The sequence below is a fragment of the Ranitomeya imitator genome, chromosome 4 (assembly GCF_032444005.1).
Source record: "Ranitomeya imitator isolate aRanImi1 chromosome 4, aRanImi1.pri, whole genome shotgun sequence".
NCBI lineage: Eukaryota > Metazoa > Chordata > Amphibia > Anura > Dendrobatidae > Ranitomeya > Ranitomeya imitator.
Window position 1 is genome coordinate 307,632,616 of NC_091285.1, and position 25,696 is coordinate 307,658,311.

Consider the following 25,696-nt stretch of genomic DNA (forward strand, 5'->3'; position numbering starts at 1 on the left):
GTCGCATGTTGTCGCGTGCCCCATAGTTACATAGTTATTAAGGTTGAAGGGAGACTATAAGTACATCTATACAGGCACAGATGATTGGCCTCGGGGAGACCAAAACATCCAACACTGCGGAGACACCATCACGTGTTTCTCAACGCAGTGATTCCAGAACACTGCCCCCATCGCTTATGGGAAATATGCAAATGCAAGTAAAGAAGCTGCGGAGACACCATCACGTGTTTCTCGACGCAAGCAGTGAATAGCCAGGCCTTTCCCCGGGCAGGAACAACCACGGGAAGGGCAGCATCCTATGAAGGAAAGCCACCTATAAGTACATCTAGTTCAACCCATAGCCTAACCTAACATGCCCTAACATGTTGATCCGGAGGAAGGCAAAAAAAACCCATGTGGCAAAGAGTAGGCTCCACACTGGGGAAAAAAAATCCTTCCCGACTCCACATACGGCAATCAGACTAGTTCCCTGGATCAACGCCCTATCAAGGAATCTAGTTATGCCCTGTAACATTATACTTTTCCAGAAAGGTATCCAGTCCTGTTGTGAATTCTGTGGCAGAGCTCCCTCCTGTGGTCACAAGTGGTACTTCGGCTGATTCTCTCTGTGAGCTTCCGTTGGTGGAGGAGAGTGGTACTGCGGCTTCTGAGTTTCCTTCCTCAGGTGATGTGGTGAAGTCATTAGGTGCTGCTCTATTTAACTCCACCTAGTGCTTTGATCCTGGCCTCCAGTCAATGTTCTAGTATTGGACCTGTCTCCTCCTGGATCGTTCCTGTGGCCTGCTGCTCTGCATAGCTAAGTTCCGCTTTTGCTATTTTGTTTGCTGTTTTTTCTGTCCAGCATTGCTTATTTGTTTTTTCTTGCTTGCTGGAAGCTCTGGGACGCAGAGGGTGTACCTCCGTGCCGTTAGTTCGGTACGGAGGGTCTTTTTGCCCCCTTTGCGTGGTTGTTTGTAGGGTTTTGTGTTGACCGCAAAGTTACCTTTCCTATCCTCGCTCTGTTCAGAAAGTCGGGCCTCACTTTGCTAAATCTATTTCATCTCTACGTTTGTCTTTTCATCTTAACTCACAGTCATTATATGTGGGGGCTGCCTTTTCCTTTGGGGTATTTCTCTGAGGCAAGGTAGGCTTATTTTCTATCTTCAGGCTAGCTAGTTTCTCAGGCTGTGCCGAGTTGCATAGGGAGCGTTAGGCGCAATCCACGGCTGCCTCTAGTGTGGTTGGAGAGGATTAGGGATTGCGGTCAGCAGAGTTTCCACGTCTCAGAGCTCGTTCTATATTTTTGGGTTATTGTCAGGTCACTGTATGTGCTCTGACTTCTATGTCCATTGTGGTACTGAATTACCAGATCATAACACAGTCCCCTCTTAAATTTAAGTAATGAATCACTCATTACAACATCATACGGCAGAGAGTTCCATAGTCTCACTGCTCTTACAGTAAAGAATCCGCGTCTGTTATTATGCTTAAACCTTTTTTCCTCCATGTCGCATTCTGGTGCATGTCGCCGCATGTCGTCGCATGGTGCATGTTGCATGTCATTGCATGGTGCATGTCGTCGCATGGTGCATGTCGCTGCATGGTGCATGTCGCATGTCGCCGCATGGTGCATGTCGCATGTTGCCACATGGTGCATGTGGCCACATGGTGCATTTTGCATGTCGTCGCATGGTGCATGTCGTCACGATGCATGTCGTCACATGGTGCATGTCGCCGCATGTCGTCGCATGGTGCATGCCGTTGCATGGTGCGTGTCGTCGCATGGTGCATGTCGCCACACGGTGCATGTCGCATGGTGCATATTGCATGTCGTCGCATGGTGCATGTCACATGTGTTGCATGTTTTCACATGTTGCAACATATGGTGTGTGTTGTATGTATGTATGTATGTATGTATGTATGTGTTTTTTTTTTTTTTTACATTCAACACATTAGCCGGATGATTGGACTACTACTGTTCCATCATTGGCTAATGTGTCACTCACTGTCAGTGTAGCAGGCAGAGCCTGATGGGACTTGTAGTCCCATCAGACGATGCCTACACACACACACACACACACACACACGACAACCCCCCGCAGCAGACCCCCCACGCCGGCACGCACATGCCGGCACGCAGACCCCCGGCGTCGGCACGCAGACCCCCGGCGTCCTCCGCACAATCATCCCAGCAGGCCAGCACAGCCCCGCCCACAGCCCAGTCACGCTTGATGAGTGACCGCTGTCTGTGGGGGCTGGTCACGCCTGCTCCTGACGTCCTGTTTCAGTCCCGGGGTGGCGCTATTTCAGTCATCGCTGTGAGAATACATAATGGCGGCTGTAACCGCACCCCCCCGACCCTGACTGAAAGCCATCCCAAATGCACAGCCAGTGTCAGGAAGGGCTGTAGGCACAGTTACTGCCGCCATTATCTATTCTCAGAGCGGTGACTAAAACTGGAACATTGCTGAGAACAAAGTTTATTTTCTCCCTGCAGCGTTCGGCTACGTGCAGATGTCGGCCAGCATTATAACGCTATTACCCTGCTGACTAACCCTCTGCAGATTAATGTTTTTTTCTGGTGACAGGTTCAGGACCTTTCATTTGTCAAAAAAAATTGAATAATACATACACTGTAAAATCCCTTAGTCCTCCTGATTCTGCTATTTTTTGCACTGTGTGAGTCCATTGCAGAGAGAGTCACACTTAGAGATGAGTGGATCGCTTCCCGCAATGCTTTCTGGCCATGGATTCCTCGGCATGCTGTTTGATTATCTAGCTTGGCATGACGTCATCGGTGTTGCTCACGATGCACAGATGGTATCTTGCCTGCCCATCTAACCATATGCTGAGTTCAAGATCCCAGAAGATAAGGAAATTTGTGAATCACCTGTCCATGACCAGAGAGCACTGACCTGGACTGCAGTTGCATGAAGCGATTCTCTCATCTCTTTTTTTACATTTGTTGATTTTGAAGTACAGTATGTGAAATCTCTGCTTACAGACCAACTAAGCCGTTTTTCATGATGTTTTCTGGGTGTATGAGCTTTCACAGCACGACAGCATCTGAGACTGCTAGATCAGCTGCAGAGCGGTCATTGACTGTGTCCAGGGTCGGACTGGGACTCAAATTCAGCCCTGGCATGAGAGCACACAGCCCCACCTGCTATGAAGTGAATGTGATAATTGTTCGTCATTTTTGTGGATCACTCATAATATATATCACATTTATAGAATACAAACTGCTGTGAAGTCAGAATAACACTGACATTTAAAGGGAATCTGTCATGTCATATAACTATTTACCTGCAGATATAGGGTTAATCTGCAGGTTAATAGCATTATCAAAGAGTCCAGCAGTTGTACTAAAAGTGCAGCACACGGGACAAAATAAACTTTTTCTCCCAGGACCCACCTGCTTTGTCATGCAGGCGTGCCAGGAGCAATTATAGTCACTGCCCACAGCAGTGAGAGTGGCAGCTGTAAATGCACCTGGGCACTTTGACTGACAACCAGCTGTCAGTCAAGGAAGGAACGTGGCGAGCATGGACCAGCTCCACCCACGAAAATGACCTCACTATTGGGGTCAGCGCTCATCTCTGCTTTCCCTGTTCTCTCCTTACAGTGCACACTAACAGTGCACTCTCTTTCCGGCTCATCACTTCTAATTAGAGCTGGCAAGGGAGCACACTGTCACTGTACTGAGAAGACTACTGCACAATGACAAGATCCTACTGTTCATACGTCGTAATTAACAAACGATGCATGCTCAGTAGAGCAGGGAATGGCCCAGACCCTGAATGGATGTCACTGGTGACGCCACAGGCAAACACAAACAGAAAAGGACCCCTGTGCAGGAACAGTACATGTGCCCTATGTCGTTCAATAGCTTGTCACAATGGACAGTTCCACCTGTTTTAGAGATGGAAATTGGGCCCCATTACCAGTTGCACCAAAAAAAACAAAAAACATATATATATATATATATATATATATATATATATATATATATATATATATATATATATATATATATATTATATAATTGCCTAGAATACTACTTCCTGCAATTTGTGCCAACTTCCGTGGCTTTGTCCGGAGCTAATGTCCGGAGATAAGTGACGTCAACAGTGTCCAGTGTCTGATTGGTTGCCGCCTGCTGCGAGCGACCAATCAGAAACGTGCCGTACTGTGACACACTCCGCCCGCCATTTTGGTGTGATTTTTGAATTTTTACCTCACAGCAAGTTTCTACTGCGTGGAGGCGGGCCCAGTGACGTTGCTCTTCAAGCTCCTGCCGAATTTCAAGTATATATGGATTCTAGACTCCCGATTCTTTAGAATCGGGCTGCCATCTAGTATATATATATATATATATATATATATATATATATATATATATATATATATATATATATATATATATATATACAGTGGGGCAAAAAAGTATTTAGTCAGTCAGCAATAGTGCAAGTTCCACCACTTAAAAAGATGAGAGGCGTCTATAATGTACATCATAGGTAGACCTCAACTATGGGAGACAAACTGAGAAAAAAAAATCCAGAAAATCACATTGTCTGTTTTTGTAACAATTTATTTGCATATTATGGTGGAAAATAAGTATTTGGTCAGAAACAAAATTTCATCTCAATACTTTGTAATATATCCTTTGTTGGCAATGACAGAGGTCAAACGTTTTCTGTAAGTCTTCACAAGGTTGCCACACACTGTTGTTGGTATGTTGGCCCATTCCTCCATGCAGATCTCCTCTAGAGCAGTGATGTTTTAGGCTTTTCGCTTGGCAACACGGACTTTCAACTCCCTCCAAAGGTTTTCTATAGGGTTGAGATCTGGAAACTGGCTAGGCCACTCCAGGACCTTGAAATGCTTCTTACGAAGCCACTCCTTCGTTGCCCTGGCGGTATGCTTTGGATCATTGTCATGTTGAAAGACCCAGCCACGTTTCATCTTCAATGCCCTTGCTGATGGAAGGAGGTTTGCACTGAAAATCTCACGATACATGGCCCCATTCATTCTTTCATATACCCGGATCAGTCGTCCTGGCCCCTTTGCAGAGAAACAGCCCCAAAGCATGATGTTTCCACCACCATGCTTTACAGTAGGTATGGTGTTTGATGGATGCAACTCAGTATTCTTTTTCCTCCAAACACGACAAGTTGTGTTTCTACCAAACAGTTCCAGTTTGGTTTCATCAGACCATAGGACATTCTCCCAAAACTCCTCTGGATCATCCAAATGCTCTCTAGCAAACTTCAGACGGGCCCGGACATGTACTGGCTTAAGCAGTGGGACACGTCTGGCACTGCAGGATCTGAGTCCATGGTGGCGTAGTGTGTTACTTATGGTAGGCCTTGTTACATTGGTCCCAGCTCTCTGCAGTTCATTCACTAAGCCCTCCGCGTGGTTCTGGGATTTTTGCTCACCGTTCTTGTGATCATTCTGACCCCTCGGGGTGGGATTTTGCGTGGAGCCCCAGATCGAGGGAGATTATCAGTGGTCTTGTATGTCTTCCATTTTCTAATTATTGCTCCCACTGTTGATTTCTTCACTCCAAGCTGGTTGGCTATTGCAGATTCAGTCTTCCCAGCCTGGTGCAGGGCTACAATTTTGTTTCTGGTGTCCTTTGACAGCTCTTTGGTCTTCACCATAGTGGAGTTTGGAGTCAGACTGTTTGAGGGTGTGCACAGGTGTCTTTTTATACTGATAACAAGTTTAAACAGGTGCCATTACTACAGGTAATGAGTCGAGGAAAGAGGAGACTCTTAAAGAAGAAGTTACAGGTCTGTGAGAGCCAGAAATCTTGATTGTTTGTTTCTGACCAAATACTTATTTTCCACCATAATATGCAAATAAATTGTTAAAAAAACAGACAATGTGATTTTCTGGGTTTTTTTTTCTCAGTTTGTCTCCCATAGTTGAGGACTACCTATGATGTAAATTACAGACGCCTCTCATCTTTTTAAGTGGTGGAACCTGCACTATTGCTGACTGACTAAATACTTTTTTGCCCCACTGTATATATATATATATATATATATATATATATATATATATATATATATATATATATATATATATATATATATATATATATATATATATATATATATATATATATATATATATATATATATATATATATATATATATATATATAGTATTTCAGGATGACAGTTAATTTCAGGGTGCGAACAGAAACAGCGGCACTGACTACTGATGACAACTCATTTGAGAGTCTAGTGGGAATTCTCAAACGGAACATCATCCAAAAGGAAATGGGGAAAAAAAAAGGTAAAGTCTTTAGATTATAGAGGGAGCAGTACAGACTTTTTAATTAAAGCATATGAGAAAAGCTATTAGGTTAATAAATGGTAATTTAGGATGGAAATCATTAGGAGCTTCGTAACACCCGTTTGAGGTGCATTGACTACACTTACGGTAAATGTGCAAAACTCCATAAACCACCATCATGACTATATTGCACCCTTTTTCTACATTATCATTAGCCCCTTTTTGTTGCTGATAAATGTAAAATTGTAGAGGTTGTCCGCTACTCGGACAACCCCTTCTCAATCACCATTATTTTATTCCACCCAGTAAAACCAGTAACACTTTTATACTCGCCTACGGTGTCGGCACTGTTTTAGGCGATCCCTATGGCAATTCAGTGGCTGCTTCACTCTCCCCTCCTTTGGACGTAACTGATATCCGAAGGAGCAGCTGCAACTCTCACTTCCTCCGGATGTCTGTGTTGGTCCAAAAGCAAGGTCGGTGAAGCCAGCAAAGATTATCCACAGGGATGGCATGACATCAATAGAGAGCCAGTGCTGACACCGCTAGAACTGCCCCTTGCCCCGGAGGAGTGTATAGGTGTTACGAGGAACATAGGGAGTGAGAAGGGGTTGGACCTGCTCTCGCGCTACGTAAATCTGTGGGTAACTAATTAATTAGCGGGTATTGATTTCCCTGGACGAATCCTCACTCTTGTTGTGTAAGCACAACCCTGTGGGCGTGAGTGACATGATTTTCAAAAGCGAAGTTAATGTCAGCACTTTGTTGCTGGCCGAGTCCGGCATCACTGCTACCTCCCTGGCCATGCGTCAGTGAAATCTGAGTACTTACACCCACCTTCACTGCATGTTCCCGGGGAAGTAGAAAAGTGATTACACTGACTGGCTGCATCGGTGTTGTGCCCTCCTTTTTCCTTCATGTACTGAATGCGGACAGGAAGATGTGAAGGTCTGGTCACGAGTGGCGTTAATCTCTGCGCCAGGGAGATGGTTTGCATGTTCAAACTGGAGTAAAGGAGCGGCCCGCAGCTGGCAGCTGCCCATCTGGCATTTGCCAGAATTGCCAGATGTCCAGTCCAGCCCTCACTGTGTCTGCACACAGAAAGCCCTGAAAGCATATGTCGTTGGTCTTTACGTATAGATTAAACATGCTGTGCTACAAAAGCAACAGATGTGAATATCTTTGCAATGGAATGAGCAGCAGAATCAGGAGCTCAGGAAGTTTTACAAGGTGTTGAACCCTAATTTTGGAGCAAGTGACAGGTCCTTAGTATGGTGTTCTGATAGAAATGCTTTCTGGCGACGTTGTGCACGCCTGTGTAAAATGTATGCATATTACATACTTGAAAGTACAAATATTTTAAATCCCTTTTTTTTGGCTTGTATACCACAAGTTAAAAAAAAAAAATGTTGTGTCAAATTCTTCAGTATGTTGCACGTGGTTCATAAATATTTTTTTCAGCTGCGTTCGCCTTTACAATAGAAGTCCATGTGATAGCTACAAAATTGTCTGGGTAGGTTTTATTCTGTGTTTCAAAGTGTTTTTTGAGTCCTATTTGCTTGAGGTGTTCTATTCATTGCTTAGTGGATTTCAAAATTGCTTAAAATTGCAAAATCTTAACAAGAAATGCTTGAGAGGAAAAAAAAGCCTTAAGAAAACATGAGTATTTCCTAAATTTGTGTCTGCTTGAAATACTCATCGTTTTTGATCATAAAGATAAAGCCATGTGGACATACCCTTACATAGCTGGGCATCTACCTGTAGCTGCAGTGACCTGAGCTAGCTCCGATTTCTGCAGTTTAACCATATAAATGCCGTTGTCAAACAGCATATTATACCATTCTGCGCAGCGACTCCTATCAGCAGCAGCTGCGGCCTGTTGAAAACAAGTTTTCACACGGATTGGTTAATGAAGAAATAAAAAAAGTGAGGGGGGAAGTAAAAACAAAATTGTAAAAATTAAAAAGGTCTCTGTCCTTTTTAAAGTGGTTTTAAACTCCTGAAAATCTGCCAGAGGGAAATGCTCATTATAAAATAAGGTTTAACTTATCTGGTACATCAGCACCTTCACTTCTGTCCAGTCACCAGACCACAGAGGTCACTGATTTTGCTGCAGGGTTTGCTGATTGATGGACGAAATGTCACAAATTCCATTGGGATGATGCTCAGCCCATTAGTCACACGACCATGCAGCTGGTTATTACTTGCCTGTGACCAGTTATGAAAGGGGTGGTCCCGCTAAGAACAAGACCGAATTGTAGAGCAGGATGATCCTGATGAGGAGTCAACAGCAAGACACCGTATGAGAGGACATCTGGCTTCCTGAGCTGTGCTTGTTGCCTCACACATCGGTATGCTTGAATCTATGAATGAAACATTGCTGGAATTTTTTTTTCCACTCAGCCTACCCCCTGAGGCGGCAGCAAGTACCCCTCTAATTTTGGAACCACTGCTATAGGAGACCATTTTACATCAGCTTTTGGAGATCTTAAGGTGCCATATAGAAATGCATTGATCCATTTCTACTTCATACAAGCTCTGTAACTATGGTTTATTGTGTGCATGAGGCTTTTTCGAGAGGAAGCTGGCGAAGCAGGAGAGGTAGGCTAGGATGACACAACTTCAGGCAAAAATTCACAATATGAAGTAGAGGTTTGCTACTGACGTTGTTATGGTAGGCTTGAGGGAGGACGCCTGCATCATCTTCCTTCTTGTGAACCCCGGCTGAGAGACACTGAAGAAGTCTGTTACTGCCTATGCTGATTGCAGGGGCTTCAGGGACAAGGCAGGGAGTGTATAGGCTCTTAGGGCAATGGCGGGGTCTAATGTATACTGCTAGGACTCGTCAGTGTGTGCCGGAGCTCAGACACTTGAAGTCACAGTGGATATAAATAGGCGGATCATTAGAGAAATACTGTCTAATGTCAAAGTGAAAACTGATCTGCATTCATTAGTTATTAACTGAATGTGTAATTATTCATCCCTGTTGCTATGACACACTAAATCATTACCGGAATGGTTTTAGAAGTTAGAAAATGAGTCAAATGTTTCACGTGATTGTAGTAGAAATACAACAAAACTGCTGATGAGTCACTTTCCTGACAAAAATGACACCATGAAAATAAAAATACACCGCAATCAACTCTGTGGCAGGACTCTACTTAGGGGAGGGGTACAAAGAAAGTCCTTCGGTGTACAGAGAAAGCGGTCCTGAAAACCTAGAATGACAAAGCTGTATCTCTGCCTAGTGACATAATGCAGTAATGTTACATGTGTGCCAGTAGATTACTGAGTAGATCCCATGTACAGGCAGAGCCTTCAGGTCAGGCTCCTGTACTGATGCTTCATGCAGGAATCTGCCACAGGACAAGTCTGAGATCGATTTGTGGTAATAGTATACACTTCACTGCATTCAATACATTTTGGTCTATAATTTAACATATCAGTGATCATATCAGTGATCATATCTCTAATTTGACTTTATTGGTCACTTTCTGTTTTAGAAAAATGTGAAGAGAACAGAATGGATGTGGAAACCACAAGTCAGAGTCAGTATTTCAACAAAGGCGTACAAACAGATTTAGAAGATTGTCCTATTTTGGCAAATAAGGCAGATGTCATTGTTAACAGTAAGTATATTACTATTTGTGTGTTGTTATAAGACAGTATCTAGAATGTCTTGTGCGTGCACCCAAAGGTACACATAATAATAATCTTTGTGTCCATGTATAATTATAATAATAATAATCCCTACCTTTCCACTTTGTCCAATGTATGTCCTCAGTCTTGTGGTGTGTAACTCGGCTTTTGAAAAAGTCTTTCACATGATGTATATGCTGTAATAGTCTATGGTAGTGATGTGAACTGCAGTCTGTAAAGGGTTTTGCTAGCATATTAAGATCTTGAATTACGGTAGATGAGTTTTTCAGTTTCGGAAAACCCGTCTCCTACTGCAGTTTTCATTGGACAAAGCTAATTTTACTTTAGCCACTGTGTCCTGGTCCAGTGCTTGGTCTCCACAGCTGCTCCCTATGTCTTTTATTGTCTGCAGCTCTGACGTCATGTCAGCTAAGGCTAAACTTATCGGCTGCACCACTGTCAGCTTGACGTTAGCGCTGCAGACAATAGCACACCAGAAGCAGAGACAGCGCTGGAACAGGGGAGTGTAATATAACAAACGTAAGCCTAGGGTCATTGACCATAATTCAAGAAATTATGATTGGGCACTTCTTTAAATGGCCGATTATTATTTATTTATTTTTTTTAAATACCGTATTCTTGAGTGTGACTGAATATACCAAAAGAAAATAAATTATATAAATAAATGTGTGAAATTTCCACTTCTCTTTAATCCTATTGGAGCGCTCGCCAGGGCCGTGGGGTACTCGGGACAAGTCCGAAGGTTCTCAAGGGGGTTGGTCATGGCATCAGTGACCCTGTCCGTGGCCCTGGGCGTCCAATAAAAGTCAAATGAAATTAAAGGGTAATAAAGTTTATGGGGAGATTGTTTGTGACGCCACCCGTTGTGTTCGGCAATGGATGGCCGACGCTGCGGTTCAGGTCCACTGGGGCAGTTGGTGACGCAGCAGAGTTGGTACAGCTCTCCACGGGTAGAGCTAGACCCCAGGGCAGTTATGGTGTTAAATGTGATGGTGGCGGTCATAGTGCAGGGCAAGTGGCGCAGGAATAATTCAGAGGACACAGCAGGGTGCAGTTCTTATAGGAAGTCCCCAGCCAGATGCTATGTCCTCCGGGTTTGTGGTCCAGCCAGCTCTCGGGTAATTTGGGGTACACTTTACCAGGACCCCCTTCTTATGTACCTTTCTTGGCCATCTAATTGCACTGGCTCCTGCCTCTCCTTCCCTGTGCCTTCACACACAGTGTCCCAAGCCAGCAGCCTTGGACCTTGTCGGATGACGTACTCCTGATCCCCTAGATCCTATGTGGCCACCTTTTCGAGGAATGTTTGAGGTTGTGGCTGCGGCACAGTTACCACAGCCTACGGCTTGCTATCAGAGCCTTGTAGTTCTCCACTTGTCTGGAGACCGGTTCTCCCACTGCGACCTGGTCCCTCCACCCAACTACGGTTGCTGTGGATTCGGGCCCCACAGGTGGATTGCTCACTACCCGTTCCCCCTAGGACCCCTTCTTCCTCTCTCACTCTCTGGAACTTCTCTCTGTTCTCCTTGTTCTCTCTCTCTGTTCTATGATGCTGGGATGAGCTCCTCACTGCTCAAGTCCCCAGCTCCAACTGTCTAACTCTCTAACTAAGTTCTCCCTCCTGTTTCCATGACAACTCCACTCTCTCCACCCATACCCTCTACCTAGTTTCCTTCAGGCCTATAGAGGTCTAGTGTTGGATGCTACTGTGTGGGTACTGGGTAGTGTCCCTTCCTTACCCGAGAGCAGAGTACCACACCTCTGGCTGAGGTGCAGTACCTCTGTGGCGATTGGACCCTCAGGGGCGCCACACTATCATTTCCTATATTACAATAAATATAGAGAACTATGTTTCCAGGGAAATCCGCTATGACTATTATAATTATTTTCACAATCATGTGTCTTGTGTTAATGTAACTTGATGCAGAATGTCTCTCCTAAATTCTTTCTGCTCAGCCCCATCCCCAACCCCGCTTTGATCTGCCAGCGCTACGTGCACGTGCACACATTGAGTATTTGATCAATATTTGTAAGCCAAAACCAGGAGTGGGTGATAAATACAGAAGTGGTGACATGTTACTATTATACTTTTCCTCTGATTGTTCCCCTCCTGGTTTTGGCTTCCACATACTGATGTAAAATACTGAACGTGTGAATGTGGCGTTAAGTTGATTGGAACAGGATTTTTGTCCCCTATAAAACGCTTTTCGCTTCAGAAGCAAGCATTTCTTGGTTTAGTATTTAGTATACATGGTGTACTTGTATTGAATCCAATCATACTGTAAATGTGGCGTTGAATTGGCACCAGCCTCATATAAACTCCTCTGGCTCTTCTGTGCTTTTGTATATTACGTATGTTTTATAAAGCTTAAAAACTTTTATTGGCTTTTTTGCAGATGGCATCACATGCTTAGGTTCTCAATACTTTCTCCTTATTTCTCTTAATCCAAGAAGCAGTTTAAAAGCTTCAGTGTTTGTGCATAGCCATTACTTTTTACCAACTCCCATCTGTGTTTGACTCATGCCAGACTGGTGAGCCTCTAGTGAAAAGGCTGGGGCAATTCCAAATTTTGCATATCCAGTTACAGAAGCTAGTTTTGTACTTTGACAGGAAGTGAGAACAAAACTTGAACCCCTTTCTGACATTTGATAATGTTTGGAGAGGGATCAGGATATGCTTTATTTAGCCAGCATGTCCCTATAACAGCAGCGACTGATAGTGGCATCTAGCTGGTGTGATTGTGGGGTGCCGATGGATTGTCATGGCAGCCAGCTTAAAGGGAAGGTGCCACCAGTTTTCTTGTATTTTGTTTTTTTGTGGAATTAAGCTTAAAATAGTAATTAAAATGTATTAATGCAATGTTTGCACTGTTTGCAAACATTTCTATATGAAAAAGATTATATATTTTTCTACAAATATACATATTTACCACTAGGGGGAGCATTTTCCGTTTTAGACCTCAAGCAGCTATAGTAAGATTTAGCAGCTCTGCCCCAGGGATATTAGACCACCCAAAAGGGGAGGGAAATGGTGATGTCAGCAGTTACTGCCCCAACAGTAAGAATGAAGAGCAGCATCACAGGGCAGCGCCATTTTGTGTGTGACTGCCCTGTGATCTACTATCACCAGCAGTTACTGCATCAGAGGCACAGCTTGTTTACAGAGGAGCAGAACACAGTGGGCTCAGCAGAATCTGGACCCAAGAAGAGTGAAGACATGTGGTGTGCATGGAGCAGCATTGGGAGCTGTCTGGGAGCTCCAGCTCTGCAGTGAATAGCCAGGCATTATGGAGGGAGGGGAGAGATGCATTGTATGGCTAAGGCCGGGGTCACACTAGACCATTATACGGAAGAGTGCAATGCGATAAAAAAACGCATAGCGCTCGTCCCAATGTTAATCTATGGGGCAGCTCCCATCATCCGATATTTTCTCGGCCGTATTCAGGATCCGAGTGAAATCGCAGCATGCTGTGATTGTCAGCGTATCTCGGCCAAGAATCGCCAATGAAAGTCTATGGGGGTGAGAAAAAATAGCACAGCACAGGGACCATCAGTGTGACTTGCGAGAAATTCTCAGGCATTGGGCAGGTGACAGGAAAGGCTCAGCCATTATTTGCTCATTTTGCAAGTGTGTGAGAAAATCTCACCATACGGATGTCACACGGATGCCAAACGGATCATTGGATGCGAGAAAATCGCATCCTCGAACTGCACACGGATCACTGTTTTGGTAACATATGTGCGATTCTCGTCCGTCAAAAACGGACCGTTTTTTTATACGTTGTGTGTGTCCCCGGCCTAAGAGTGACTGATAGGAGAGAAAGAGACGTGAAGTATGATGAGTGAGACACATAAGGAGTGTGATGGGGAGATACACCTTGAGGCTGTGTGCACACGTTCCGGATTTTTAGCATTTTTTTGCGTTTGTTCGCTATAAAAATGTGATAAAAACAATTAAAAAATGCATACATCATTTATAATGCATTCTGCATTTTTTGTGCATATGTTGCGTTTTTTCGGGGGGAAAAACGCATCGCAGTAAAAAACGCAACATGTTCTGCGCATGTCGTCTCCTCCTTTGATGTGGGCTCCGGCGCTGAGCCCACATCAAAGTCACAACATGTCGGCTGTTTTGTACAGCTGACATGTGCGCGCAATAGCGGCAGGTGAAATCGCAATTCACCCGCCGCTATTAACCTGTTAAATGCCGCTGTCAAATGCTGACAGCGGCATTTAACTACCGCTTCCAGCCGCGCGGCCAGAAATTAGCGCATCGTCCACCCCCGTCACATGATCAGGGGTTGGCGATGCGTCAGGATGGTAACCATACAGGTCCTTGAGACCTCTATAGTTACTGATGCCGGCCTGCTGTGAGCGCCACCCTGTGGTCGGCGCTCATAGCAAGCCTGTAATTCAGTTACGGAGCAGCAATCTGATGATCGCTGCTATGTAGCTGAGCCGATCGAGTTGTGCCAGCTTCTACTTTCCCATGGAGGCTATTGAAGCATGGCAAATGTAAAAAAAAATGTTTTTAAAAATATGAAAAAAAAAAATTAAAGTTTGAATCGCCCCCCTTTTGCCCCATCAAAAATAAAACAATAAAAAAATCAAACCTACACGTATTTAGTATCGCCGCGTTCAGAATCGCCCAATCTGTCAATAAAAAAAAACATGACTGACATGTGCCCGCAATAGCGGCGGGTGAGATCGCGATTCAACCGTTCCTCTGTATGTGTTTTCCGTCCGGCGGGAAAAAAGGATCCGATGGAAAAAAAACCTGATCTGGCAGAAAAAAAAGGAAATTGTGGAAAACAACGGATCCGGCGGGAAAAAACATATTCGGCGGAAAAAAACAGATCCGGCGGAAAAAAACAGATCCGGCGGGAAAAAATGGATCCGGTGAAAAAAACGGATCCGGCGGAAAAAAATGGATCCGGTGGAAAAAACGGATCTGGCGGAAAAAAACGGATTCTGCAAATGTGCTCGCAGGATGCGTTTTTTTTCCCATAAACTTGTATTAGCGACAGATCGTGACGGATGGCCACACGTCGCGTGGTCGCGTCCGTCGTGCAACGGATCCGTCGTGATTTGGCGGACCGTCGGCACGAAAAAACGTTCAAGTGCAAAAACTCCGCCCCCTCCTTCCAGACTTCAGAATGGGCAGTGGATGTGTTGAAAAACTGCATCCGCTGCCCACGTCGGGCACAAATTTCACAACGTGCGTCGGTACGTCGGCCCGACGCATAGCGACGGACTCGTACCGACGCAAGTGTGAAAGAGGCCTTTATGAGGGTTGAATTAAAAAAAAAAACAAAAAAAACCACGTGGGCGCCCGTGCAATTTTCTGCGCCAGAGGGGGAAAGCCGACGGCCGGGGCCAATATCTGTAGCCTGCTATGAATACCAGCCCGCAGCTGTCTGCGTAGCCTTTACTGGATATTAAAATAGGGGGACCCCCCCAAAAAAAATTGCGTGGGTCCCCCTATATTTTATAGCCAGAAATGCTACGCAGACAGCTGCAGGCTGATATTCATAGCCTAGAGAGGGGCCATGAATATTGCCCCCCCCCCCCCCCAGGCTACAAATACCAGTCCGCAGCCGCCCCAGAAATGGCGCATCTGTAAGATGCGCCAATTCCGGCACTTAGCCCCTCTCTTCCCACTCCCGTGTAGCGGTGGGATATGGGGTAATGAAGGGTTAATGTCACCTTGCTATTGTAAGGTGACATTAAGCCGTGTTAATAACGGAGAGGAGTCAATAAGACGCCTATCCGTTATTAATCCAATAGTAAGAAAGGGTTAAAAAAAACACGCACACATTAGGAAAAAAGTATTTTAATATTCTTCATTTCACCATACTTCAGCGCCTGCAAAAAACGTAAAATAATAAACCGTATACTACCTATCCGCCGTAGTCCAATTAATATCGAGTGTCCCACGACGATCTCCCCTATAGAACAGTGACATCGGGTGATGTCACTGCTCTATAGGACCCTCAGTGACACACTGACAGGAGACAATGGCTCCTACAGTGTATCACTTAGAGGTTACCTTAGGACAAGGTCTCACTTTATGGCAATTGCTGCCTGGGAAAATTTCTCATACAGCAATGGCATAAAGTGAGACTAGGGACTTTTTTTTTTACAGTGGCGGAGGAATACAGTGGTGGAAGGATACCTTCCTGCTGTCATTGTGTTCCTGGAGCCCCTAGAGAGCAGTCGCATTATCTGATGCTGCTGCTCTCCACGGGAGATCGTCGTGGGACACTCGTGGATTTCTGCGGACAGGGAGTATATTGGTTGTTTGTTTTTTTCATATTTTTTTTACAGATGACACTGACTTCGGGGAACAAAGTGACAAGTAATGGTGAGTATGAAATCTATGTTTAATGTACTGTATGTCTATATGTATGTAATGTATGACTGTATTGTATGTAGCATGTATGTAGCATGTACAGTTAGGGCCAGAAATATTTGGACAGTGACACAATTTTCACGAGTTGGGCTCTGCATGCCACCACATTGGATTTGAAATGAAACCTCTACAACAGAATTCAAGTGCAGATTGTAACGTTTAATTTGAAGGGTTGAACAAAAATATCTGATAGAAAATGTAGGAATTGTACACATTTCTTTACAAACACTCCACATTTTAGGAGGTCAAAAGTAATTGGACAAATAAACATAACCCAAACAAAATATTTTTATATTCAATATTTTGTTGCAAATCCTTTGGAGGCAATCACTGCCTTAAGTCTGGAACCCATGGACATCACCAAACGCTGGGTTTCCTCCTTCTTAATGCTTTGCCAGGCCTTTACAGCCGCAGCCTTCAGGTCTTGCTTGTTTGTGGGTCTTTCCGTCTTAAGTCTGGATTTGAGCAAGTGAAATGCATGCTCAATTGGGTTTAGATCTGGAGATTGACTTGGCCATTGCAGAATGTTCCACTTTTTGGCACTCATGAACTCCTGGGTAGCTTTGGCTGTATGCTTGGGGTCATTGTCCATCTGTACTATGAAGCGCCGTCCAATCAACTTTGCAGCATTTGGCTGAATCTGGGCTGAAAGTATATCCCGGTACACTTCAGAATTCATCCGGCTACTCTAGTCTGCTCTTATGTCATCAATAAACACAAGTGACCCAGTGCCATTGAAAGCCATGCATGCCCATGCCATCACGTTGCCTCCACCATGTTTTACAGAGGATGTGGTGTGCCTTGGATCATGTGCCGTTCCCTTTCTTCTCCAAACTTTTTTCTTCCCATCATTCTGGTACAGGTTGATCTTTGTCTCATCTGTCCATAGAATACTTTTCCAGAACTGAGCTGGCTTCTTGAGGTGTTTTTCTGCAAATTTAACTCTGGCCTGTCTATTTTTGGTATTGATGAATGGTTTGCATCTAGATGTGAACCCTTTGTATTTACTGTCATGGAGTCTTCTCTTTACTGTTGACTTAGAGACAGATACACCTACTTCACTGAGAGTGTTCTGGACTTCAGTTGATGTTGTGAACGGGTTCTTCTTCACTAAATTAAGTATGCGGCGATCATCCACCACTGTTGTCATCCGTGGACGCCCAGGCCTTTTTGAGTTCCCAAGCTCACCAGTCAATTCCTTTTTTCTCAGAATGTACTCAACTGTTGATTTTGCTACTCCAAGCATGTCTGCTATCTCTCTGATGGATTTTTTCTTTTTTTTCAGCCTCAGGATGTTCTGCTTCACCTTAATTGAGAGTTCCTTTGACCGCATGTTGTCTGCTCACAGCAACAGCTTCCAAATGCAAAACCACACACCTGGAATCCACCCCTGACCTTTTAACTACTTCATTGATTACAGGTTAACGAGGGAGACGCCTTCAGGGTTAATTGCAGCCCTTAGAGTCCATTGTCCAATTACTTTTGGTCCCTTGAAAAAGAGGACACTATGCATTACAGAGCTATGATTCCTAAACCCTTTCTCCGATTTGGATGTGGAAACTATCATATTGCAGCTGGGAGTGTGCACTTTCAGCCCATATTATATATATAATTGTATTTCTGAACATGTTTTTGTAAACAGCTAAAATAACAAAACTTGTGTCAATGTCCAAATATTTCTGGCCCTAACTGTATGTAGCATGTATGTATGGAGTATTTTTTTTTTTCATTCAACACATTAGCCGGATGATGGGACTATTACTGTCCCATAATTGGCTAATGTGTCAATCACTGTCATTGTAGCAGGCATCGTCCGATGGGACTTGTAGTCCCATCGGACGATGCTTGCATACACGCACAGAGACCCCCCCCCACGCCGCACAGAGACCCCCCCACTCCGCACAGAGACCCCCCCACTCCGCACAGAGACCCCCCCACTCCGCACAGAGACCCCCCCACGCCGCACAGAGACCCCCCACGCCGCACAGAGACCCCCCCACGCCGCACAGAGAAGAGAGATCCCCCCACGCCGCACAGAGAAGAGAGATCCCCCACGCCGCACAGAGACCCCCCCACGCCGCATAGAGACCCCCCCACGCCGCACAGAGACCCCCCCACGCCGCAGAGACCCCCCCCACGCCGCACAGAGACCCCCCCACGCCGCACAGACCCCCCACGCCGCACAGAGACCCCCCCACTCCGCACAGAGACCCCCCCACTCCGCACAGAGACCCCCCCACGCCGCACAGAGACCCCCCCACGCCGCACAGAGATCCCCCCACGCCGCACAGAGATCCCCCCACGCCGCACAGAGACCCCCCACGCCGCACAGAGACCCCCCTACGCCGCACAGAGAGGGAGAGCGACACAGGGGGAGAGTGCAGTTTACCGGAGATCACTGGGACTCTGTGCAAGTGGGGAGGCGGAGACAGAGCAGGAGAAACACACGGCAGAGTGTGAGAGCAGAAGATGTCTGCCCAGAACCTGCAGTGCCTGGAGTACAGAGGAGAAGTGAGGGCTTCTTCTCTCCTGTGATAGAGAGTAAGTGGAGCTCGGCAGATAGCACAGGGCTCTAATAAAATGGCAGCTAGTCACACCTACAGCAGTGAGTTGTGCATCCCACAGAGGCGTGCCCAGCTCACTGCTAATGCTGCTGCAATGTTACAGATAGGGTCCGAGCCGGTCTATTATCTCCTATGTCCATGGGGTGCCGTAATCTGACACTGATAGTGACGTGCTACTGCTGCAAAACCAAGATGTCAGCCCCCAGTGCATTCTTTCTACTCATATATCACACGAAATCTGTTTTACATGCATTCAAATCTGGGTTATAACAGCATGTTATGCTACATTACATTGATTAATTAATGATCTACAAACGCGGTACCTTCCCTTTAAGGCCCCTTTGTCTCCCATCCTAATCCTTTTGTGAAGCCCGGCCTGTGGGTGGGCGTCATAGTAGAGCATCATATTAACTATATAGTGTAATATATTCATTTTGCAGGTTATTCATTCCATATTTATTCATTCTAAAACATTGAAATTGCAGCACCAAAAAGGAAAAGTCGTGCAATATAATGAAAATCACAGGGTCAATAGACATGTTTGTGATGTATAAATGATGAAAAATGAAAAACACATTTTGAAAATATCTCGGTTTGAATCAATATGGAGTATGAGCCCCATGTGCATTAATACATGCTTTTAACTGTTTTGGCATATCATCAGTTAGATTATTAATGGTTGTCTAAGGAATATTCTGCCATGCTGAATGCACTTGGGCATGCAAATCCCAAGATCTGCTGCTGGGAGCTTCCTTGGTAATTGCTGAGTATCTGCGTCCCAGATGTGTGAAATGGGAGACTTGCCCAGACATACGGCAAGTCATGGTAGCATGTTTAGGTCACGTAGACTGCTCATAGTAGCACAAGCAACATGCAGCCTGGCGTTCACCTATTGAAATCCGCTCTTGGAACACTTTGGAGAAAAGGCCGTACTACTGATTCCATGACAAAGTAAATATAACACTTTGTGTACCTGGAATGATAACTAGAGGGATCTGATTTACATTATGCCACTCCTCTCACTAATTCTGGAAGTAGGAACAGTGTGGTTACCTTGTAAAGGCCTCCTCGTGACCTCACACTACTGCTCTCAAAGGCTGTCATGATGCAGACCCATGATTCATCTATTACCGTATATACTGCAGACTAGTAGAAAAAGGAGATTGACGTTTCTAAGTAGACATCACTTCTGTATGAAGGAAGCCGTTCCAGAGTCAAATAGCAATTTCGGAGTTTATTTTTATGTGTTTCATTCATGCAACAAGCCTTTTTTTGAAAACAAACTACACAGCACAGTCAGTACAACAAGTACAGGGGGTTATTATATTAAAAAAAAAAAAAAAAAAAAACCCTCCCACTGTTATACTGACTGTGCCATGTAGTTAGTTTTTTTTAAAAAGGGCTCTGTGCAAGCATGAAACCATGAAATGCGTAAAATATAAACTACGAAATTTTCAAATTGTCAGTTCAGAGAGGAAGAGGACTAGAACTCTAAAGCTAACTATAGAAAGTAGCTATCCTAGAAGTCAATATCGACACTTTAAAGGGAACCTGTCACCTGAGTTTGGCGGGACTGGTTTTAGGTCATATGGGCGGAGTTTTCGGGTGTTTGATTCACCCTTTCCTTACCCGCTGGCAATCTTGCCTTACGCAGGCGTGTACTGCGGAGGACAGAGAATGAACTTCAATCCAATATTTCGGCCAGCATGCAGCCAGAGAGTAAGGAAACGGTGAATCAAACACCCGAAAACTCCGCCCATATGACCCAAAACCAGTCCCACCAAATTCAGGTGACAGGTTCCCTTCAATGAGCCTTGTTACATGACTTGGGATAAAAGCCAAAACCAGAATCTCAATTTTCAGACATGGGAGGTTCTAACCCTCATCAGTGCAAAGTGTGAAATCTGATTTGGCTATGTGAGAGGCATCTGACCGGGATCCAAAGGGTTGTAATTTCTCCTTGCGGAGAGTGAAATGTCAAGCATGCTGAGATGAGGAGACTTTCATGCCGCAATACTCTTCCTGAGAAGCATTCCAGAATGCTGTAGATAAGCCCCTGGTGCTGGTGGGCTTAGCTCATCATCGATTTTGGGGGTGACAGGTTTCCTTTAAGAAGCCTTCACACCAGTCCTACTCCCGGGATCTTATTTCTGGGTGTGCGATGGAATAATGTACTCTAGGTGGCCGCTTTTAGTCTATTTTACAGGTACACTAATATATCAGTAATATATTGATTTGTTGGTGTAACCATTGATGCTGCCATTTCTCCAAGGTGTCCCAGGAGCAGTTTTTCAGAACGCTAGGCTGAATGTTGCTCATGCTACTGTGAGTAGCCTACATGACCTAAACATGTCCTGCAGTGTCTTCGGACTTGTCTCCAATTGAGGACATTCTAGTTGTAATTAATCAGAAATTGCAAAAGGAGCTCCCAGCAGTGAATCTTGATTATTTGTGTGACACGGAGTCAAGACTTGCCCGCAAGCCATGAGACAAGGAAGTCAAGGAGTCTGGGGTCAGATACCAGGAGAGCACATCAAAGGTAAAAGGGTAAGGCAAAATAATGGTTAGAAGGTAAAGTCTGAAGTCAGGCAGCAAATGTTAAAGGCAAAGGGGTAAAACAAGACAATAGTCAAAAGTCAGGCAACAAAGATCAGAATAGCAGAACTCTAAGCTCAAGACACACACACTACACCAAGCAAAGCTACAACTGGCAATGGTCTGAACATTGTCAGTCAGCTAAATAGCCAGGTAATCACCTTGAACGGGTGACACCTGGAGGAAAACCAGCAGGCCCGGCCAAATTGGGCAACTGAGCTGTCACTCAGAATTCTGACAGCCTAACATGCCCCTGATTCTATAGAGCTGTCACTCGCTGTTTCCCGAAGACACCGTGACTGGTGGAAGTTTGACAATTTGCATGCCCAAGTGTACATTCCTTAGGCTAGGGTCACATTGCGTTAGTGCAATCCGTTTAGCGCTAGCAGATTGCGCTAACGCAATGTTTTTACAGGGGCCGCGTTCCGGGGTTGCGGTAACGTCCCCGCTCTTGCAGATCCCTGATCTGCGAGAGCGGGGAACGGACCGCGGGCGCGCCTCGGATGCTGCAAGCAGCGTCCGCGGCGCGCCACAAACCACCGGCGCATCGCTAGCGCGTGCCGAACATGGCACGCGCTAGTGCTGCGCGTACCCATTGCCGTGAATGGGCGCACTAACGGACGCGTTGCACGGCGTTAATTTCGCCGTGCAACGCTGTCCGTTAGCGCGTTCCCATTAACGCAATGGGAACCCAGCCTAATACAACCATTAATCTAGTTTATAGCATGTCAAGGCATGTAAGTATGTGTATTTCTCCGCATGGGGCTCATACTCAATATTGTATAAATCAAAATGTTTGGATATTATGTCATCGTTTACATATCAGTAACATAATATCATGTCTCTCGATCCTGTGATTCCTAGAATATCACAACTTTTCTTTTGTAGTAGTGCAACTTTAATTTTGAGGATTGAAGATGAAGTGAAGAAACATCATGTTCGTTATAAGGTAAAAATTACCTGGCAATATGATTTTCCAGGTCAGTACAGCTACGGTAACACTAGACACACAAAGTTGTCCTTTTACTTAAGCAGTAATTCAATTTTTCAGTCGATGGGGCTGTGTGAGGGCTTATTTTTGGTGCCATGGGCTGATAGTTTTACTGATACAATTTTGAGTACCGTATATTATGCACAAAATTCGGACTTATAAATAAATAGCCGAAGAAGTTAGCAGAGGTCAAATATAAAATAAAATTTTATTAATTATAATTAAAAATACATATGGATTAAAAACCGAATGCCCAGAAGGGGGAAATAAAGACACCATCAAAAAGGTATAAATATGATCTATGAGTGCTTCAACTGATATAAAAATACTCCTTGCAGTAACAATTGATATGCCGGACCAAATAATACATTACAAAGAATCTAATAAGATCGCATATATACAGTGTAGTAAGAAGGCGAATAAGGTAAATTAAATAAATGTTAGGTAAGTAGCAATATGCCTATTATATATATCTCATTAATAGGTCTGCAGAAAAAAGGGGGCAAAAAATATCCCAGGCAGCTGAAGACCAATAGTATGTAACGGAAAATATAAATGACCGATACAAAAGTGCAAATGCAGATCATACAGTATTTAGGATACACCAAAATTGCAGAATTGACAGCAATTGTCTAATAAGGTAAGTCTGCAAAGAAAGGAAAGGCATGGTATCAAATATCAGATATCAAAATATACATGCACTAGTGGCAAGTAAACAATGAGAATGCACGTACCCTAACAGCAAGTAAAAAACATGCAGATGAACATGAAATTATCAGGTGCAATACCTAGGGTTAGAGCTGGAAATGCTAGGAGTGAAACGAGAGGGTGCTTCCCCCTCACCCCAACGCACGTTTCGTAGTTGCTTCTTCCTGGGGTGATGGTGTCTTTATTTCCCCCTTCTGTTCACTCTGTTTTTTAATCCATAGATATTTTTAATTATAATTAATAAATTTTGATTTTATATTTGACCTCTGCCTACTTCTGCAGTTATCTATATGCAAGTCTGAATTTTTATTTTTGTATAATCTGATCAGAAGTATTAGATATAATTTGCATGGGCATACATTTGATAAATTTATACCATTGTGAGGTAGTGTTTTGATTTGTTGTTATAGAATTTTTTTTCAGGTGTTTCAGCATCAGAAAAACTGCAATGCTTGCAGTTTGGTAAATGTTGCAATGAGAAAAAGATTCAAGCGGATTATTAATGTAACATTTTGACAGATTTGATTTGTATGGACATAGTGATACAACAAATGTATTTATATAAGTTTTCAGATTTTGTCATATTTTTCAGTTGTTTTGGGGACTTGAATCGTCCTACTGCATGTACTTTACACAGCAATACCATAGTACTACTGTGTATAGCAAAAATCAAGGTCTGCTATCCACACCATTCTTTACTGTAATGACATCCCTTTGTCAACCCGCAATCGCATCTGGTGGGTAGAAGTGCATGCGCCACAGGTTGTGCCCAATAAATGCCGCTGTTACAGATTCACAGCTGTATTTATCAGGTTAACAGTTGTAGGCAGAGTGCCGCTCCACTAAAGGTTGGAAGGGTAGGTGCAAATGATCAGTAAATGCTGCTGGTTGGACGCTGCATACTTGTGCAGATGTTACATCATAGTGGAAAGGATTTCAAGAAATCCAATGCCTGCCATGCGTCCAGAGATGCCCGAGGCTCACCCGCGGAGACGAACATACAATGGTCTCCACAAGAGAAATGTCACCCGTACAGTTTATTGGACATTTTGAATCCGTATGGTTCAGTGAACACATGCGGATTCACCTGTGTTCAATAGACGGCAGCTCTTTGGACTCGGTGAACATACACTGCGTCCAGAGCGCTGCCAGTTCCGGATCGTGGGCACATAGCCTTAGAGGCAAATGATGACAAAATTACACAGCCATGATCTGCAGCAAAGATGTGGGCTCCGTTCTTCAGCCCACATCAAAGAACGGGAGCGAGCATTGATGTACCAGCTTTTCCCATGTCATGAAGTGGTTATTAAGAAATTAATAGAAATACATGTTTGAACTTAACAGATCTGGAAATGCCAATTACTGAAAATATAGAATTAACCTGTACCGTTGCTGGGAGGTTGCCACACACCTCCATAAAAATTCCAATAAAACACGATCAAAATGTACCCTAAAATGTTTTCAATAAAAATGGCAAAATTACAACTCGCACAATTTTTTTTTCAAAATCTATTAATTACATTTTTTTTTTTTTTTTACCCCTTGAATAAAATAATATATATTCATGTTTGGAATCACGGTGATCGTACTAACCTAGAGAATTGGATGACCAGTTAATTTTTACCACATGGCGAACAATGAAAAAATAAGTCAATGGTGTCATTCGAAACTAGTACACCTCCTGCAAACAAAGATGGAAAAATAAAAATGTTAGGTCTCTGGGAAAAACAGAAGCTCAAAAGCTCAAAACTGTTTATGAAGGGTTTGACAACGGTTTCAAAGGAGTAATGACATTCCTGTGGCTACATTGTGTGCTTAAGAAATATGACTTCTTTGAAGATGCTGCATGTAAGCAGACAATCTCTATAAAACTGGAATTTGAGGTACTCGCTGGCTCTATAGAGCAACATCACGCAATAAAGGTAATTTGTCGCATGACTCATGCTGCCCAAACCACAGGCAGCATGAATCCGAGCCTCACAGCACGATGGTAGCCAGGTATGTTTTCTCAGTGATTGACTGGTCTCTTACTGTATAAACAAGTGGGAGAGACCTGTCAATCAGCATGAGCAGCACGGGGAGAGGCCATGTCGGAGCGCTGCTAGACTAGTCAGTTCTCTCCCTATAGTACCCAGCCAGCTATTTGATGTTGTTTTCTCTGATACACCGGAAAGGATCTGGCTCATGCTCCCCGTGGTTTGGCGCATGAATTGAATGACCGGTTCCCTCTAATGAAACCGTGTGCAAACCTAATTTACCATGTTGTGAAACTTGTAGCTGCAAGCTTCTAAGGAATTCTGAGCTTGTCACATTCTCGGAATAAACGGATTGCATTTTGGCTTAAAAACATCCTCTCTACTTTTCTCATGCCTGAATAAAATATCTTGTTTATTTTTTGCAGCACGTACATTACAGATTGTGTGCAATATGATATTGGTCCATTTAATTTTGTGCTTAGAATGTTTCCAGCTGTAC

At 44.1% G+C, this 25,696-nt stretch overlaps 1 protein-coding gene across 4 annotated transcripts in view; it reads left to right on the plus strand.

The window, feature by feature from the left end:
* The window catches only part of MDFIC (MyoD family inhibitor domain containing), a 198,338-nt gene that overhangs the window by 92,129 nt on the left and 80,513 nt on the right, over positions 1–25,696 (plus strand). For all 4 annotated transcript variants that reach the window (XM_069764833.1, XM_069764832.1, XM_069764835.1 and 1 more), the window contains exon 3: positions 9,795–9,920. In XM_069764833.1, the coding sequence (XP_069620934.1) occupies positions 9,795–9,920 (126 nt within the window). The remainder of the gene's footprint in view (positions 1–9,794; positions 9,921–25,696) is intronic.